The 19,261-nt window shown below is 40.2% G+C and overlaps 2 protein-coding genes and 1 non-coding gene across 10 annotated transcripts in view; 2 read left to right on the forward strand and 1 right to left on the reverse strand.

Annotated features, from left to right (window-relative positions):
• Window positions 1–11,235, forward strand: part of Il1rl1 (interleukin 1 receptor like 1) — a 55,707-nt gene extending 44,472 nt beyond the window's left edge. For 4 of the 5 annotated variants that reach the window (XM_074050449.1, XM_074050448.1, XM_074050447.1 and 1 more), the window contains exons 6-10: window positions 2,056–2,127; window positions 3,593–3,734; window positions 3,828–3,973; window positions 9,120–9,287; window positions 10,163–11,235. In XM_074050449.1, the coding sequence (XP_073906550.1) occupies window positions 2,056–2,127; window positions 3,593–3,734; window positions 3,828–3,973; window positions 9,120–9,287; window positions 10,163–10,548 (914 nt within the window). In that variant the 3' untranslated portion in view covers window positions 10,549–11,235. Of the gene's footprint in view, window positions 1–2,055; window positions 2,128–3,592; window positions 3,735–3,827; window positions 4,155–9,119; window positions 9,288–10,162 lie in introns of those variants that run through there. The other variant, XM_020157399.2, reaches the window with a different exon arrangement.
• LOC141415182 (U6 spliceosomal RNA) lies at window positions 3,408–3,514 on the reverse strand. The gene has a single exon (XR_012440198.1). It is a non-coding gene; the product is annotated as a U6 spliceosomal RNA (small nuclear RNA).
• Window positions 11,236–14,925: 3,690 nt separating the features above from the next.
• The window catches only part of Il18r1 (interleukin 18 receptor 1), a 34,796-nt gene continuing 30,460 nt past the window's right edge, over window positions 14,926–19,261 (forward strand). For 3 of the 4 annotated variants that reach the window (XM_020157394.2, XM_074050452.1, XM_074050451.1), the window contains exon 1: window positions 14,927–15,659. The gene's annotated coding sequence lies outside the window, so the exon portion shown is untranslated. Of the gene's footprint in view, window positions 15,660–19,261 lie in introns of all 4 variants that reach the window. The other variant, XM_074050450.1, reaches the window with a different exon arrangement.

Consider the following 19,261-nt stretch of genomic DNA (forward strand, 5'->3'; position numbering starts at 1 on the left):
GCCATCCACATCTTGCAGCTACACTCTATTATCTTGGTAAGAGGCCTGTTATTTCTGTAAGAAGCCTGTTGTTCCTCATGCCCGTTCAGATGTCTGCTTCTAAAATGCCTCCCTCATTCAAAATGGAGTCACCATTGTCATTTGTTCCTCCCATAATACTATATTTATATTGTTTAGGGAGTAATGACAAGAAAAGTGTTTATACATATTTAGTACAGAAGCAATTTTTCCCTAATATGGTTGATCTACAGGTGGTTGAATTTGCAGCTGTGGAAGCCACAGATAGAGAAGGTTGAGTGTATTGGAGTGCAGTGAAGTGTATAAATATCATGGAGTAGTTTTCAACTCTGGTTTGCAATGCTTTTGACATCGTCTATGACCTCAAGAGGGTCACTTGGAAAAAATTCAAATATATTGTAAATGTTGTAAAAGCCCATTTAAGGGAAAGACTTCAAAATCATAATTTATCAAATCTCCAAAAAGCCAGGGTTTCCTTAGCACATCTTTATCTATAGGTGAAAGATGAAGACAACTTTCTATGTGCCAGTTTTCTCGGGGCAAAGCAATATTGGAGAAAAGTTTCTTTTTTTTTTTTTTACAATAAAAAATGTTTTATTGCTACTAAATCCAATCTTCACATCATCTTACAGCATCACAAAATCGATTCTTCTTTTAATTTTATTGTAACCATTAAAAAATGTAAGAAGCCATTCTTAGCCTGCAAGCTGTACAAAACAGACAGCAAGTAAATTTCCCCTGTAAGACAGTTTGCCAAACCTGGAGTGAGAATATATTATCGCTGAGACTGTATCGGTCTCAGGAAAAGAAATGTCTGTGTGTGTTTGACGATGCAACTTTATTTTAAATACTAAATAATTCCTAGGGTTAAAATCAAAATAATATAAAAATTAGGTATTGAGAAATTTCCCTCTTATCCCAGCAGAGCCACATCATCTCCTCCAGCTCCATCCCCACAGCTAACTATTTGTATGAATTTCTGTTTTCACTATTTGTACAAATATTAGTTTAAAAAATCACACATAGTTCTCCCTTTTTTTAGTGGTACTGGGGTTTGAACTCAGGGCTTCACACTTGCTAGGCAGGCACTTTAACTTCTGAGCCACTCCACCAGCTCTTTTTAGCTTTATCTGTTTTTTTTCTCACATTTTTGCCCAGGGCTGGGCTCAGACCAAAATTCTACCTATGGCCACTGATATAGCTGGGTCCCCAGACAAATGCCACCAGGCCCAACTTATTGGTTGAGGTGGGGGTCTCACTACATTTTTTTCCCAGGCCGGCCTTCAAGTGCAATCCTTTCAATCTCTGCCTCCCTAGTAGCTGGTATTATAGATGTGAGCCACAGAACCAGCAATGTTCAACTTGACACCAAATTCCTAAGATCTTTCTATATTGTCTGGATTTTCTTAAAGTTCCACTACTGTAAAATAAGCACAGCCAGTACACATTTCTCTTTGTGCCGCTCACTGTTTAACATTGGTGTCTGCAATGGTTCTTAATCACACTACCCTGAAATAAATGAACATTGTGGGATGGGGTATGTAGCTAGACTCCAAAAGACTAACCTCCTGCTCTGTCTCTTAGCCTCAGTGGTCACGGGAATTCAAATTCCCTAAAAGGAAGAGTCTTCTCCCACTAAGGGTGGGCCACAGTGGTGGGGAGCTGTAAGCAGACCTGTGGGCTCATGCACACATCACTTTTATGGGCCTTTTGACATCCTCCCTGTAATTTTATTCTTATTCTGCAGAACTGTGGTCTTCAAACAACTGTTAGGTCATGCGATTAATTTAGTGGGTTGGACCAGCATTTGTTCTAATGATATAGAAGAGAACAGAAAATATCACAAAACATCATAGTAGTCAGAAAAAGTATTACTTACATGTTTTTTATTTCATTTGTTGTATTGCTAGTGATTATCGTTAGAAAAATTTGAGAACATTGCTATGAAATAAGCTAGAAATTTGAAAATATAAGCTTTATCTTGACCTTGCAATGCTCTCTTAATACTTACATTCTCTGCTTGTTCTTAATTTTCAGATAAGCCAGGCTTTTCTATGCTTCCAGTAATTATAGCTCCTCCACACAATGAAACAATGGAAGTGGAAATCGGTAAGGACATTTTAATAGTGCTGTGTCTACTGGAAAATTCTTCCTTATGCCCCATGTCTAGATTCCTTTATGTGGGGTGAGGTGATTAGTATAGGAGACCGTAAGTACCATGTGAAACAAAGATGTAAAGACACCTGACCTGGGTACTTGCTAATACTAGGAACCACGTCACAGCAATATGCAGCGTTTACATTTGTATTTCCATTAGAACTTATGGTGCTCGTGTATGCATCTCATTGTATTGTTGAGTCTATCCTGCAGGTAGATGTTGCCCCTACTTTACATAATTCTGGGGAAAATTAGATTCAGAGATGCTCATGGGCATCCATGACTAAGGTCGTGGATAGTAACTGCTGGCTTTTCCATTTTCACCTTTCTTGGCTCCCATCAGAAGTGGGATACAATTAAGTGGTTTTAGTATGCAAAACAAGTATCCCCCTACCCTGGTCATGCTCCCCTGGTAGTCTGTCCCCAACGATTAACACTACCGTACCAACTGCCTCATGGTGCCACTCTGATGCTTTTCACATTCTTTACCACTCTTGCCCATGTTGTTCCTCCTCCTGATCTCTCAAGACCAAGCTCCTATATCACTTCTTCCATGTAATTCTTCCAAAGCCCCCTCCTTCCCTGTCAAAAGGCAGGATCCAAGTCTCCTTCATCAGTTCAAGTCCAGGGCACCATTTTCATGTGCAGTGTGACAGCTATGCTCCCTGCAATTTCTCCCTCTGTCCTTCCATGCTATGTCATCAGTCTTTCTATTAGAACACTACAACAATTTGTATTCTAATCCTTTCTTTCTACCACTGCTACCTCCCAGAGACATGTCTCTTAGACACCTAGCCCCTAACACTGCTCCTGACAAGAACCTAGGGCTGGGGAAGGGATGGTTGAAGGCATGTTCCTAGCCAAAAAGCAGCCTTGATGCTTTCAATTCTGAAAGGAGGAAATCTCAAGTTCAGGGAGTTGGAAGGAGTGCTCGAAGTGCACTTTCTGAGTGCTTAAACTTGGGATGATAGCTGGGTTGGGTAAAACTGTTTTCTCTCTGAAGATAGAGAAAGGGAGGAGAAAGGCATGCAAGGGACCAGTAATGTTTAGTTACTTGCCTGCTTAGCTTCCCCTGAGGTGAGGGGCTGGTAAGAGCTATGCTTCCAACTTACCTGTGAATAAAATGAAGATGGGGGAGACAAAGAGCATACAAAGATGAGGTTAATAAAAGGGGGGGATGGAAAGAATTGCAGAGCACTGAGGTGTTCCATGAACTGTCTTTTTCTCTTTTTTTTAAAATGGAACACTTCATGAATTTACATGTCATCCTTGGGCAGGCACCATGCTAATTTTCTCTGTATGACTTCAGTTTTTGTATGTGTGCTGCCAAAGCGAGCACTCCATGACCTCTTAAATGAAATTAAATTCCACTAGCAGAATTTAATTTTATTAGTGAATCTTTTTAATTTTCATCTAGGAAAAACTGTAAACATAACCTGCTCTGCTTGCTTTGGGAAAGGCAACCAATCCTTTGCTGGCGTCCTGTGGCAGGTCAACAGAAGCAGAGTTAGGGACTTTGGTGAGGCAAGAATTCAAGAGGAAGAAGAACAAAATCAAAGGTATTTTTGTATACAAGTTAAAACATCCTTTTCCACTCCAACACAGTTTGCATTTGCCAACAAAACATTAAGAGTAACATGTTGCTTTCTCAGTTATAGCAGTGTGCTGAGTTGTCTAAACAAGAATTTAAGAATAAGTGACTTCAAGGAAGAGGATCTTTCTCTGGAGTATGACTGTGTGGCCTGGAATTTTCGTGGCATAAGAAGGCACACCATAAGACTGAGTAGGAAAAAGCCAAGTAAGGAGTGTTTCTGAGACTTTGGTCACCTAAGTTTGCTGTCTCACCTGGAAGCTGACATTATTTTCTAAGAGGACAAAGTTTGGCTCAAGAGGGAGCAAGGGGTTTGAGAATCCATCATGATGACAAAAATGACCTGTCTAATAAAAGGTGCTTCTCCTCTTGAGAGTGCTATTTGAAATCTGCTCGTCCACAATGTTTCCTTTGTTAAGAAGTCTCTTTACCCATTTTTAACTCCTCCTTCTCCTCGTCTTCCTTCTCTTCCTCCATCTTCCTCTGTGGGCTCCTCTTCAACCTTTGATTGCTTCTTCCATCATCCCTCCTAGGTGCAGGCAACAAGGTGACTTGTTGTCCGTATAGGATTCAATACAGTAACGAAGCTATCTTCAAGTCCTTGTGCTTTTTATTGTCACTGTATTCCATAATGCTAACTGATATCTGTGATGACATGCTCCACTGTAGGGATAGACCTACCATTTGTCCCACTCACTTGGTGTATCTCTGTATGCAATGTTGTCATGGAAACTTGTTGGGGCATTTGTCAGTTTTCTTGCCTGGTGTTTGCATTTCCAGGTAGTCATCCTGCTTATTTGATGAGATATCTGATCCCTTTATAAAAAGGAGGAGGCAAAAATATGGTATTTTTATACTCATCATTCTCACAATGGAAGTGCAACTGTGTAGAAATCATTTAGATTTTGTCAACTAGCCAAAAAAAAGCATTAAACTCTTTATGGATAAACACACTGAGGCACAGCATGATGGGAAAGTATGGGGGTGGGAAAGCTGTCAACTTGAGACAGTCATAGTGAAAGGTCTGTGCCTGGGGTTTTTGTTTTAATTTTGACTTTAAGCCCTTATTTGTAAGTGTTTATAAAACAAACAGAGGCATGACTCATGAAAATGTCATTTTAAGTACCATTGTGTACAGTAGGGCCTTGGGCTTCCTTCTATCAGTGCTACTGGTGTTTCTCCAGTATGGCTGAGGACCACACCAACTTATTACAGGGTGGTGGTGGGCACAGTAGATCCTACAGGAAAGGGATAGTCACACACTATATTCCCTCCCAGAACAATCTGTCTTCTGCTTATGTTATCATTTATGAATGATTTGTCACCTGTGTATTGGAATTGTGTTCATGTCATCTGGTGTTTTTGTGGGGGGTGATTTTGTACTTTCTGGTTTATTTGTATTTTACCTGTTTTTGTTCAAATCAACATGGTTACAGTCTGTTTCAAAAACTGTATACATAAAGCAAAGATCATCTCTACTCCTGTTGAATTGTCACAGTTGAATGTCTTTATTCCAAAATTTACAGCTTTTCTTGAATCTAAATAACAAAAACTTTAAATGTTTATGTGTATATATTCTTAAATACTATTAAAGAAATATTTGATGCTTATAATGATAAGAGTACACACAGCTATGTTTGTTTTCTATGTGCAAGACCTAAGTATTTTACATTTAAATTTCTAATTTATTTTTCACAATACCCCACAGAAGAGACTGTTACTATCATTTCATTTCATGGATGATGTAACACAGAGAACTGAAGAGTATACCTGTACTACAACTGAATAGTTGTAGTTATAAAGCTAGGATTCAAGTGCAGACAGAATTTTCTACTTATAAATACAGGAGCATTTGGCATTTAGTCATCACATACACAAATTACCTATACAGTTATAAAATCATTGACATGTAAGTGAGTCCTAAACTCCAGCTTTGTTTAATGTCTTGAGTCAATTTCTTTCCTCCAGTTGAAAGCATTCAACCACCTGCATAGTTAGCTAACAATAGCCTGTTTTTGTTCAAATCAATATGGTTACACTCTGTTTCAAAACTGTATACATAAAGCAAAGATCGTCTCTACTACTGTTGAATTGTCACAGTTGAATGCCTTTTTTCCTAAATTTACAGCTTTTCTTGAATTTAAATAGCAAAAACTTTAAAAGTTTATGTGTGTCTATGCATTCCCTGCATGCATCCAGCTGGACTTTAGACAATTACTTTGAAATGAGTTCCTATGAGAATTTTTATCATTTAATTCAGCTCTTTCCCTTAGCTTTGGATCACTTTACCATTATCATTCTTGACTTCATAGTACTGGATCCTCAGGGAGTGGATGAATTGTTAGAGGTGGTAGAGAAATTTGTGAATTATTCAGGCTAAGGTGTCAAAGCTGGGAGCACACGCATGGAAACTTAAGACTAAAATGAAAAAAGAACCATATAGCCAATCTCTCTTGAGATTGTTCTCATATCCATCTTTAAAGAACGCTGCTTCCAAGGTGGATAGCTGACAAGTCTAAGAAGGAGGTAAACTTACAATAGTCAAGAACATCGTGAATGTCAAGATTCTTAGGTTCAACTTGTACATATTTGTTTCAAGACTCTGAAGATAGAAACCATGCTGCATATCATCTCGAGAAGGGAGGAGTACAGAGATAAAGTTCAGTGATGGCTGAATAATGTTCACTATCAGGGAAGGAAGGGTTATGTAGCATCTAGAACCCAGCACTTTGACCTCCCAATAAAATACGCTCAGTCTTGTATGGCATTTGCCTCTTCGTTTCCTATACCACCAGCCCCTCATATGCAGTAAGTTCCCCGGACCTACTGATTCATTCTCCTTAGGCTTTTCAAAAAACACCAGGTTGTCCATCCTTTCTCATTATTGCATGAGTTCAAATCCTCCTCATCTTTCACCCAACTACCCACTCCATTCTACTCAGCACCAATGATCTCCTTCCATAGAAGCTATCTGCTACCATCAGATTAACCTTTAGTCAAAAGTGCTTTTATTCTTAATGTCCCATGAACACTCTCCTTTGGCTCCTGTGACCTTTACAATAGGAAGAATACCTTGCTCTGGGGGCTTCAAGTTTGATCAAACCTAGCCATGGCCCCTCTTCATAATCACATCTTCCACTGATTCCACAATCTGGATTATTCCAGTCCCTCAGCAAATGCCCTTCCACTTCTTCACAACATTCTCTCTAGCCAGGAGGGAGTTTCCTTTTCTGCATCCTTTTGAATGCTATACATCCCTGAGGGACCTCCTTCTTCAAGAAGCCTTTCTTACCCAGTCCAGCATGGAGCAAGCTCTCCTTTGGAATGCCTCTGCCAGCTAAAATTCTGCTTCCTCCTCCTGTTAAGTTTGCATGTGTCTGTGTGTCTCCTTTGCTCTTTAGAATCCTCTGTGATGCCCATCTTGGTGCCTTGTAAAGAGTGGGCACTCAATAGACATTGATTTACTGATTTTTAAAGCACTCATGAAAATTCCAGATGGGTATCATAGGTATGACTCTCTTATACTTCCAATGAAGGCTAATATCCATGAATTTATTTTATCATGTTTTGATGACACTAATGACCGTTCTTCTCCTCCCCCTATCTTTCAGTAGTTGATCATCAAAACATGTACTACATAGTTTCAGGATGTAGTATATTGTTAATGTTTATCAATATTTTGGTGATAGTCCTAAAAGTATTCTGGATTGAAGTTGTTTTGCTCTGGAGAGACATAGCTAGACCTTACAAAACTAGCAATGGTAAGTAGCAAGTTTCAAGATTGTCTTCAGAAAAAGAAGTTCCATAATGACTGTTGATTGCTTGTCTTATTATTATGCTGATAAATCCAGTTTTTCTCTTCCTTGATGGCATTGTTAGGGAATTTTTAGTCAACCCAGAGAGACCATTTTCTACCTTGCTTTGTTGCTGTTTTTGGTCTTGAGATTCATCTCTGTTTTGATTTTGTTGTTGGTGGTGGTGGTGTGGGGATTTAAACCAGAGTACTTGTGACATAGGTGCTCCATCACTTGAGCCACCCCTCCGGCCCTCCTGAGCTCGTGTCCTTCTCAACAGGAGTGATATTCCTACTAAATATCCAATAACAGAATCTACGCCAAGCCAGGAAAGATTTAAATAATTTGGGGAAATGTATTTTGTTAAGCTGTATGAACCAAAACATGAGCATGAAAATTGTTCCTGTTTTCCAGATGTGAACATGCTAGACAAGTATGTTGAAATGCGGGTTCATTTCACCTCAAGCCATAGTCCATAAGTGCAAACATGGACACACATATACACATGAAAGAAGATACTTCTGTCTGCTAAATATAAACTTTATCCTCTCATGTGGAAGCAAACATATGTTAGATTTTTTCATACAATCCACCCAACTACTAGCTAATTGATTTGTTGAAAATTTAGACCTTTTAAGAAATTCTACTTCCTGTGGGAGTATTGTATTTCTGACTTATCCTTGGTTTCATGTTTTGTGGTTTCAGTTACTCAAGGTCAGCTGAGGTCTGAAAATAATAAATGAAGAATTCCAGAATAAACAAACATAAGTTTTAAATTGTACATCATTGTGTATAGTATGGAGCCACATTGCTTCTTTCCACACATGACATGAATCATCCCTTGTCCAGTATATCCACACTGTATATGCTACCTGCCTATTAATCAGTAGCTGTCTTAGTTATTAGATTGATTGTTGTAGTATTACAGTACTTGTGTTCAAGTTACCCTTATTTTACTTCATAATGGTACCACAGCGCAAGAGTAGTATGCTGGCAATTATATTACAGTGTATTGTTACAACTGTTCTATTTATTATTGTCAATCTCCTACTGTGCCTAACTTAAATGTTAAACTTTGTCATAGCTGTACATGCATACGAAAAACCACAGTATATGTAGCATTCAGTACTATCCAGGGTTTCAGGCATCTGGAGACATTGGAATGTGTTCCCTGTGGATAAATGGGGACTACAATATGGCGAAAATGAAAAACTGAACTCCACCAGGCACAGAAGAAAGCCCTGTCTGTGACTATAAATACTAATAGATTAGTAATCAAGTTTGGTCCTATGACTTGCACTATGCTGGACAGGCTCTTGTCAGTTCTCTGTCATTCAGTCTGAAACAGTAAAAAGGAAGAGAAGTTTGGGAATTTGGACTGTTATTTCCTAATCACATTTTTGGTGGAGAATTGCTATCATCTTTTCTATCTAGAATATTTTGGAGGATGAGATACATTCACCAACAGCCGTGAAACTTGACAAGGAATGTCTGTTAAAAATTCAAATGACTATTTTTAGAACCAGGTAATGAAATTATGCTTCTTGTTTCATTTTCAGATGGAAAGCTCTATGATGCCTATGTTATATATCCACGGAACTACAAAAGTAGTTCAGAGGGGGCTGGTTCTGTGGAGTACTTTGTGCACCAAATTCTGCCTGATGTTCTTGAAAATAAATATGGATACAATTTATGCATTTATGGGAGGGACCTGTTACCTGGAGAAGGTAAAGCTGTCAACATACACAGGGGACAGAAACTCACACCTTTTAAAAGATTAAGAGCTAGGTGGTATTTTTCCTGTATTGGATAAGGAATTGCATTGGCTATCTCAGACTTTAAGACCATAGCCGATAAACCTTTCTTCAGGAGATGTTCTTCTCCCCCATCGTTGTCCTAAGGATGAGATCTTCACAGTGGTGTTAGTGATATGACACAGTAGTGTCATAGGAGTCCCATTGTGGAGTTATCTGGTATTGCTACTTTATTTCCTCTGTTCCTTATTAGGATAGGACAACTCTGACATCTCTTAAATCTCTCTAGGAGACTTCAAAGAGGACTGAAAAACTGAAGAATGTGGTTCTGATATCCAGAGGATCTAGCTAGATGTTTTAAACAGCTCAGCTCCCACAGCAGAGATTACTAGGGTGTGAAATGTTACTTACTGCCTAGTGACTTTGGCTTCTTGAGTTGCCCTCTCCAAAGAGATGAACTGAGATGTTAAGTCCACTTAAAGCATGTGAGCAAATATTCTAAAAAGATAACAATCTAAACAGAGCATTCTAATGAGACTGAATTATAAGTATCCCATGAAATAATAGAGTAGGTATCCCATATTCCTACTTAGCTGCAAGGACTGGCTGTTTTACTTAGGATGGGTCTACCTGGGGAAAAGAGGTCACTGGGGTTGATATAACTCATGGTGAAAGCTTCCCTCCTGAAGTTCATTTTCACTTTCTGAGTAAGTGACTGGATCAGTGTCAGAATCTCATCTCAGATTATAACAACATTAATTTTTTAAATGGCCAGAACATTTATGATCCAAACATTAGACCTAATCCATGAATGACAGAAAATCTCAATCCATCTCTTATGTGACTAGACGCAGCCACTGAAGTGGAAACCAACATTCGGAGGAGCAGACGGCACATGTTGATCCTGACTCCTCATGTCATACACAGCGAGGAGTTCGCCTATGAGCAGGAGATCGCCCTGCACAGTGCCCTCATCCACAATGACTCCAAGGTGATTCTTATTGAAATGGAGGCTATGGGAGAACCTGGAGGACTGCAGGTTGGAGGGCTACAAGAGTCCCTTAAGCATCTGATGAAAGTACAGGGCACCATCAAATGGAGGGAAGATCATGTGGCCAACAAATGGTCCCTGAATTCCAAATTCTGGAAGCACTTGAGGTATCAAATGCCAGTGCCAAGCAAACTCCCCAGAAAGACTTCTGGAGTGGCTCACTTGAGTGACCAGTGTCATTAGTGCTTGCTTGGACTTGTGAACACATCTGAACTGTAGATCTGATTTCTCAGAGCCAGAGTGACCCCCACTAGCAAGTCCTGGGAGTGGAGGTGAGAAGAGGGAGAATGTTAAGGGTAGTCTGGCCTTAGATTCCATGGAACCTGAAGAAGTAACATCACTTCCATTTTTTCTGGTTCTGAGTGAGTACAAATATCCAGAAAGGTTGTGCTTTACTTCCCCTTTTCTGCCTGCCTTTGCCTATTTTATTCCAGTGTAGTACGGCATTGTTTCACTATGCTTTTGCCTTTTTCTCTTTCTTGTTTTCTTTCTCTTTATTTCTCATTGATAATCTACCTTTTAACCATTAAACTAAGAGTGATAAAGTTTGATTTCTATACCAATAATATTAATAAGTAGTAGTAGTCGTGCTGGCAACAATTATAATTATTAGGCAGTTGTAATTATGCTTCTTGTAATGTTGATTATATTCTGTGACTTTTCTTAATGAAGACCTCTAAAAAATAAATTCTCTCTCTAGTCTCATTATTGGGAATGGATGTGCCTTTATCCCTGTTTTCCCACCCACCTAAATTGTGTTTTTTTAATTAATTGACATAGGGAATTTTGAAACTGATTTTACTTGCTTCTTTACAACTAGCCATTTGAAAGCATAGAGCTAAATTTCAGACATTTCTACAGCAGGTATAGAGGGTGTATAACATGGAATTAATTAGTGATGATCCTTTTCTTGGCTCAACGGTATCTTTGTTTTTGATTTGCTTCACATTCCTTATTTATTTATGTATTTATATATTTATGTATGCATTTATTTTTTGGTGGTACTGGAGTTTGATCTCAGGGTCTCATGCTTGCTAAGCAGGTGCTCTACCACTTGAACCACTCAGCCAGTCCTGTTTTTATGTTGGGTAATTTCAAGATAGGGTCTTGCAAACTATTTACCCAGACTGGTCTCAAACTGTGATCCTCCTGATCTCTGCCTTCTGAGTAGTTTGGATTATAGGGGTAAACTACCATCGCTGGGCTCTTCCTGATTTTTAAATATGGCTTAACTTACATTACAAACTTCTTTGCAAGTAATCAACAAACATTTACAGAATGTGTGCAAGTGCCTCTTTGGTAGTGGTAGGAGAGAAAGCTTAGGGGCTCCTAAGCTGAGTTCAGAGCACTCTGAACTTACAATCATGTTGCTGGGACCCTCCTGGAAACTTGGAGGAAGAAGAGGCACTGCAGACCCCAGATGGGGCTGGCTTTGGGGGAACTGACATTGCTGAGTGCTTTTTTCCACCATGCCTTTTCCTAAACTTATACACCACTTCCTGTCAACTAGCTCTCTGTGACTCAGTTTCTACATCTGGAAAATGGGAGGATCGCTATGACCTGTGGGGTTTTCTCAACTCCCATGGCTCATAATTTCAAGCTGAACATACATAGCAAGGTCAGGGACCTGCCCTACATTTGAATTCCCACGCCAGCACCACTCTAACTTCACTTAGTTTCTCCCTTCTATGTGATGAGAGCAAGTGATTCACACAAGATGTTGTGAATAAGATGAATTCAACCAAAACTTGTTGGGTGTCTTCCATACAATCATGGTGAAAACATCTGTGAATTATAAAAGCACAAAGAATTATTTTTAATTGAGTCAAGATTACACACAATAAAATGCATCTCCTGTGTGATTAGTTCAATGAGTTTTGACAGTTGAGCACACCCATGTAGTTATCACTCCAAACAAGACAGAAATATTTCAATAATTCCAGTCAGTTCTACTGTGACAATTCTGTCAATCCGTTTCCTCCTCCAGAGGCAAACAATGTTCTAAATTCTATCTCCAAGACAGATATTGCCAGATCTTGATATTCATACCAATAAACTCACCTGCTATTGTGTCTGGCTACTTCTATACAGTATAATGTTTTGCTGATTCACCCATGTTTTTTTCTGTATTACTAAGCAGTATTCCATTGTACGACTATTTAATAGTTTGTTTTCCTGTTAACGGACATATGAATATGGTTCCCATAAATTCTTGTGGATATGATTTGTTTCTTCTTTCTCAATACTAGGAGCAGTCATAAGGTAGGTGTATGTTTAAGTTTGTGGGAAACCCATGTTATTTTACATCCCATCAGTTATGGATGGGAGGTGCATTGCTCCAGTGCAGTACCAGTGGCTGGTACTATCAATTTTCTTTATAGTTGAATCATTTTACTGAGTGTTAAATGACTCTCATTGTTGTTTTAATTTGCAATTCTCTGTCAATTAATGATGGTGTTTTTTTTCACCATCATTGACTACGAGTACATCTTTTTCAGTTAAGGTCAAATCATTCGCTCTTGTGGTTTGGATATGAAGTATTCTTCAGAAAGACTCATGTGTTGAAAGCTTGGTCCCCAGCTGGTGGCGCTATTATGAGGTGACTGGATAATGAGGTTGCTTATCTGGTCATTAGTGAGTTCATAGCCAAATGGACTCATGAAGGTGGATTCACATTGGAGGAAGTAGCACAATGGGGGCAAGACTTTGAAGGGTATATTTTGTCCCTAACCCCTTCCTCTTTCTTATGAGATGAGACACTCTGTTCCACCATTCTCACTGCTATGATGTTCTTCTTCACCACAGGCCCTCAGAGATGGGTCTAAGAGAATATGAACTGCAATTGTGAGTCAAAATAAGTCTTTCCTTCTAAGTTGATTTCTTTCTCAGGTATTCTGTCACAGTGAATGAGAGCCCTACTTAAACTGTGTTGTTTCTTTTTATGTTGTTGATGTGTAGAAATTGTTTACATATTGTGGATACAAGTTTTTTGACAGATAGATGAAAGGAGAGAATTTTTTCAGGCCTGTGAATTTTTAAGTGATGCACAGATGAGCAGACATTTTGAAGTTTGATGACATTCAGCTTATCAGTTGTCTTGCATAGTGATTTTCATTCTAAGAATTTCTTTTACCTTCCCAAGAGCATGTAGTCTCCTATGAAATTTTTATGAAATGTTTATGGTTTCAGCTTTTGAGTTTATGGTCCATTGTGAATTAATATTTGTATATAGGATGAGATAAGGGTCAGAGTTCTTTATCTTCCCATAGAAATGCCTAGCTGTTACGGCCACGCTTATAGACCTATCTCCTCATTAAACTGACATGGTAACTGGGTTAAAAATTCATTGACTGTATGTGTGTATGGATCTGTTAGTCATCCTTTTATATGCTGCCATAAATATCACACTGTCATGATTACTGTTGCCTTAGTGTAAACTTTCAAGTCAGTATAAGTCTGCCAACTTGATCTTTTTCAAGAATGTTCTGACAATTCTAGATAATTTGCATTTTCATATATATATATTTTAGAGTCAGCTTTTAATTTCTTTGAAATTCCCTTTGGGATCTGGACTGCATTAAATATGTAAACTTTATAAAACAAAGAGTCTAAAATAGATTCTTTACTGCCAATAGATGTCTTAACAAAACTGAGACTTTTAATCCATGAACACAGTATATTCTTCTGTTTACATGGATCATTCATTTCTCTCAGCAGTATTTTGCAGTTTTCATAGTAGATATTTATCTTCCACAGGATTTGTGGCTTGGTTTTTGATTTTTAATACTATCACAAGTGTCATACTTAATAAATTTTATTTTTAAAATTTCCATCACTGATATATGTAATTACAATTGATACTTTTTTAATGACCTTGTATCACACAAATTATTGGGTTTTTTTTCCCCCAGGTAGATTTCGAAGGTTGATCAGCCTACAAACATGTCTTCTGCCAAAGCAGAAGGAATTTTCATTCCTTCACTTATCATAAAGTCTTTGTCTTTGATGAAAGCTGACACCCTTCTCTTGTTTCCAATTTTAGGGGAAAGCAAAATGTCTCACCATTAATTATGAAGTTATAGCAGGTTCCTTTTAAATGCTCCCTGTCAGGTTAAGAAGGAAACATTCCTTTGTACTCTTGGTTTTGTGGATATTATTAATCTAAAAAGGGTGTTGATTTTGTTTGCATTTACTGTGATGATTATATTTGTTTTCTATTTATTATATAGTGAATTATTTTGATTGGGTAAAAAGAACAACTGGCTCAGCAGACCCTTTCCCTGTCAGCCATGGGCATCTCTCATTTTTGTATGGAAACGGTTCTACCACCACCGTATTTCATGAAAACGGATCTAACACTTATTTTCCGTGACCTCGTTTTCTTTTGAACAATTTAAAATCTCAATTCAATAACCCTGCACCTCTCTCACTATTATGTCCCATCCCTCAAGCAAGGCAGAGGGCCCAGGGCCGACCTCCCTCCCCTGCCTGTCTTTGGAGGGGACGTGCGCGGGCGTCCTTCCTCCTTCCAGCCCTTCCCCCGCCCCTTCCCCTTAGATCAGGCGCTGCCCTGGGGGACCCCGGACCTGGTGCCTCTGATTCCACAGCCCCAGGCCGGAGGGTGCTTGCAGGCAGCACCTCCGTGTCACCTGCAGACCCTGCGGGTGGCACGACCACCGCCCGGGGTCCCGGAGGCCCGCGCGAGGACGCTCCGAGGACGTGGAGACGGTCGCCCTCCGCCCCGCCTGGCGCCCCGCGCCCCCGCAACGCGATGCGCAGCTCCGGAAACTCGCGGGTCGGGCGGGCGCCTGGGTGGGGGCCTGGGTGGAGGAATCGATACCCCTCTGGCTGCGAGAAGCGTGGCGCATCCCCGAAGCGGGGCCCCGAACCCGGGGTGTTCTTGGGCGAGAGCACACCAAGACTGAGAGCACTCGGGGAGCCCTAGACCTGAAGCGCCCCGAGATCGCAGGGCTCGCCCACCTGGCCACCTTTCCACCTGAGCAGCGCCCCACCTGCAGCCAGCACTAGCCAGGGGCTGCCAGACCCCTTTTCTTTGTGCCTCGCCTTTCCAGCGCCCCTTTTCTTCTAGGTGTCGCGCGTGGCCCGATCTCCTTCATCACCCTCCTGCCCCGCCCGCCTTGTGGCCACGCCTCTCCTTCCTGTCTTGTTTCACAGTTGTGCGACTGGGCAGATCTACATTTGTCACCTGTTTTCTGAATTCGGCCTAACAGTTGGGACCTTGAGTGAGAAGAGACAACCGCCCCCGCCCCAATCTCGGGGAAGCCCCTCTGAAGGTAAGGACACAAGCCATCCAGACATGGGCCCCTTCGGTCCCCACTGTCCTATGCAGCCAGGGTGGGGCAAGGGGAGACCCAGTCTCTGTGGCAGGGATTCTGAAAACAAGTTCAAATTCAAAAAGGAGGGAGAGGACACTCACTTGAGTAATCTATGATATAAACATTATCAACTCTCTCTGATAGTGTAGTTTTTAAAACTGCAGTTCTTTTCCAGAGAGTTAAGAACAGCTAAAATAAGTGTTAACATCGATTGTCATTTATTTGTATTTTTTTTTTTTTGGTAGGATTGGGGTTTGAACTCAGGGTTTTACCCTAACAAAGCAGATGCTCTACCACTTGAGCCATACCTCCAATCGATTGTCATTTATTAAGTGCTTGCGGTGTGCTTGACTCTGTGCAGAGGTTTTAGATGTGTTATATTCATTTAATCCTCCTAGGGGCCAAATGTAAATAACCATTAAATAAGTAGGCTTAATAAAAGGGAAGGGGACCTAAGCACAGAGAGGTTCAGTAATTCATACAAGGGCTTGCAGTTACAGTTCCCAGACTCACACCTAAATCCTCCTGATTCCAAAACTTTTAATCTGAGGTACAGCAGACATTTGAACACCTCAGGTTGCATCAGTGGTAATCAGAGTGGGTTGCCAACGGGCAACCCCAGTCAGAGGTGGGGATCAGAGATGATTGTGTTAATTTCACTAACTTCCTTTGCTCCATTTTCAGGACCTCTGCAAACAACCCATTCTGTGCCATACGCAGGGCTAGGATGTGGGGAACATTACCAAAATTTGCATGCGTTGGACAAAACCCAGGGGTAAATGTGGAGAATTGGGTTTATGCAGAGTCTGGGAATAGTGTCCCTCACCCTCCCAGCACAAATGCACATACAGGGGCTGAGATCAGCCCACACGGAATGGAAAAGCAGGGTGCCAGCCCATAGGGACCTCACCAGGGAGTGATGGAGATGTCTTGTGGGGTGCATGCCCAGTGTGGGCAGTTGTACTTAGCCAGGTTCCTTGAGAAGGAAAAACTGAGCTGCACTCTGTAAGGACTGTTGGCTCCTTAGAGGCAGGGAAAAGTGGGGAGCATGGCCCATATGGCAGGACTCGCACATGCAGAGGTGGATTTGGGGAATATTAGCACGAAGCAAATACTAACAGATACTTCATGTGATAAGGACTGTGAGGTGGTAGTGATTATCCTGGGAAATCAAATTTCCCAGAGATTCTTCATCTTAGAGCAGAAGTGCATGTGTGTCTGAGATAATTTTTCTTTTCTGCATTTGACTGTTTTATCACCTTGCAGGCAGAGTAAAGCTCCTGTGCAGTAGACATTGTAGAGAAAGAATTAAATGCATGCACAGCAGCACTGGTGGACTGGGTGGGGAGTGTAGCTCAGTAGTAGAGTGCTCACTTAGCACATGCAGCACAAAAGAAAAGAAATTCTGTGAAGGCAGTTTATCTTAGGAGGTGCTAATGTGCCAGACGGTGGTGCTTCCCATGTGTTGATGTTTTGCTAATGAGCTAATGAGTGGTTTACCAAGAGGCAAGTGTGAGTCAATGAAAGCAGCTGTCACCTGGGTGTGGTCATTTCACCTACTTGAGTTCCTCATTAGAAAGTTTTGAAGTGGCCTAACATCTATGCATTTCTGTGAATTATCTTTTCTAGTGACAGATCGGTTTCTTCAGGGTGGGGTCTATAAAGGACAGCTGGGTGGAAGCAGGGGCTTAGGAGCTGACCATTTGGACACCCTAGATAGGCCTCATGCTGCATTGCCTTGGGGACAGAGAGACTAGTCACCTTGTATCTGGCCTTCCCTCTAGGTCAGTAGGTCACATAATTTTTTGGAACAGAATTTTATTTTGTTTAAAGAATATTTCATACCTTTGGGTGATTTAGATATGTTTGTGACTTTTTTTTTTTTTGGCAGAACTAGAGTTTCAACTCAGGGCCTTGCACTTAGGCCGGAGCTCTAACACTGGAACCATGCACACTCTTAGTTCTTTTTGATTTTCAGTTATTTTTAAGGGGTAGGGTCTCCATTTTTGTTCAATCCAACCTTGGACTGTGATCCCTCTACCTATGCCTCCCTCATGGCTCGGATAGCAGGCATGCACCACTACACCCAGCTTATTGATTGAGATGGGTCGTGATTTTTGCCCAACCTGACCTCAAACCACTATCCTCCCCATCTCTACCACCCAAGTAGTTGGGCTTATAGCATAAGCCTCTGCTCTTGGCCTTATGATTATTCTTTACATGTGTGCACACACACATACATACATGCACCTGTATCTATTTTGTATGTTAAATATCGAATACAGTATTAGGCATATTTAATCTATTTATTGTTTAAAATATATTAAATGGATGTTTAAAATATCTTGAATTTACTTTTCTTTCCTTCTTTGATTTATTTATTTTTGACAGTACTGAAGTTTTAATTAAGCCTTGAGCTTGCTATACAAGCACTCTACCATTTGAGCCATACCCCCTGTCCTTTTCCACTTAGTTTTTCAGATAGGGTCTCTCTAACTGCCTGTCTGGCTCGATTTTGAGATGGGGTCTTGCTAGTATTTTGTTTGGGTTGGCTTCCAACAATGACCCACCTATCTCTGCTTCCCACAGTAGCTGGGATTACAGATGTGTACACCACATGTAAGTGCACAAATAAATCCCTTAGATCAGCGGCTCTTCACCTTGGCTTCACATTAAATCAGTAGGGAGATTTTTGGCTTTTTTTTTTTTTGTTGGTACTGGAGCTTGAACTCAGGACCTCATACTTGCTAGTCAGGGGCTCTACCACTTGAGCCATACTCCCAGTCAGTGAGGACTTTTGAGGACTCTGTGTGCCCAGGTTGTATCCCAAACAGTTGGGTGAGCCAAGGCTTTGTTATTTTTTTTCAAGCTGTGGGTAAGAGCTAGCACCCTAGGTATCATGTTTTTTGTTAAAACATATTTGTCAAAATGTCATATTTTAAAGAGTAGAAGATCATGCAGATGTGCCTATGGATTGGATGATGTGTATATTTTATAAATCTGTAGCATTCATTAATTCAGTAAATAATAAACCAGCATGCAGGCACAAAGTGAACTTGTGTCAGCTAGGGATAATTGCTGTGAATGGGGAAATAGGGAAAGGAGAGAGAGAGAGAATGAGAGAGTGAGAGTGAGAGAGAGAGAGAGAAGCACATATTTATATGTAGGCAAGAATGCTATATAGATTTTCCATAGAGCACTTGAGGAGGACCAGTACATTATAACCTGATATTAACAAACTTTAAAAGAAAGGCAAAATGATTTAATTAGTGATAGAAAAGTAATAACTAGCTAGTTTGGAAATGTCAGCTTAATTAGACTCTATCTTCATGCCAACCAAGAAACTTAATTGTTGGTGAATTTTCAAAAAGTTAAATGTAAAAAAAATCCTAAGCCATAAAAATGAAGAAAATATAGATAAGCATTTATTTTAGCACTGAGAGAAAAGGAACATTCTACACTTTCAAGTAATGGGGAAAAAAGTTACAGTGCGAAAGAATGTTTCATTTGACTTAATATAAAACTCTCCATAGATTAACACATAGAAAGAGAATTAAAAG

Source organism: Castor canadensis, chromosome 12, assembly GCF_047511655.1.
Source record: "Castor canadensis chromosome 12, mCasCan1.hap1v2, whole genome shotgun sequence".
In the NCBI taxonomy this organism is placed as follows: Eukaryota; Metazoa; Chordata; class Mammalia; order Rodentia; family Castoridae; genus Castor; species Castor canadensis.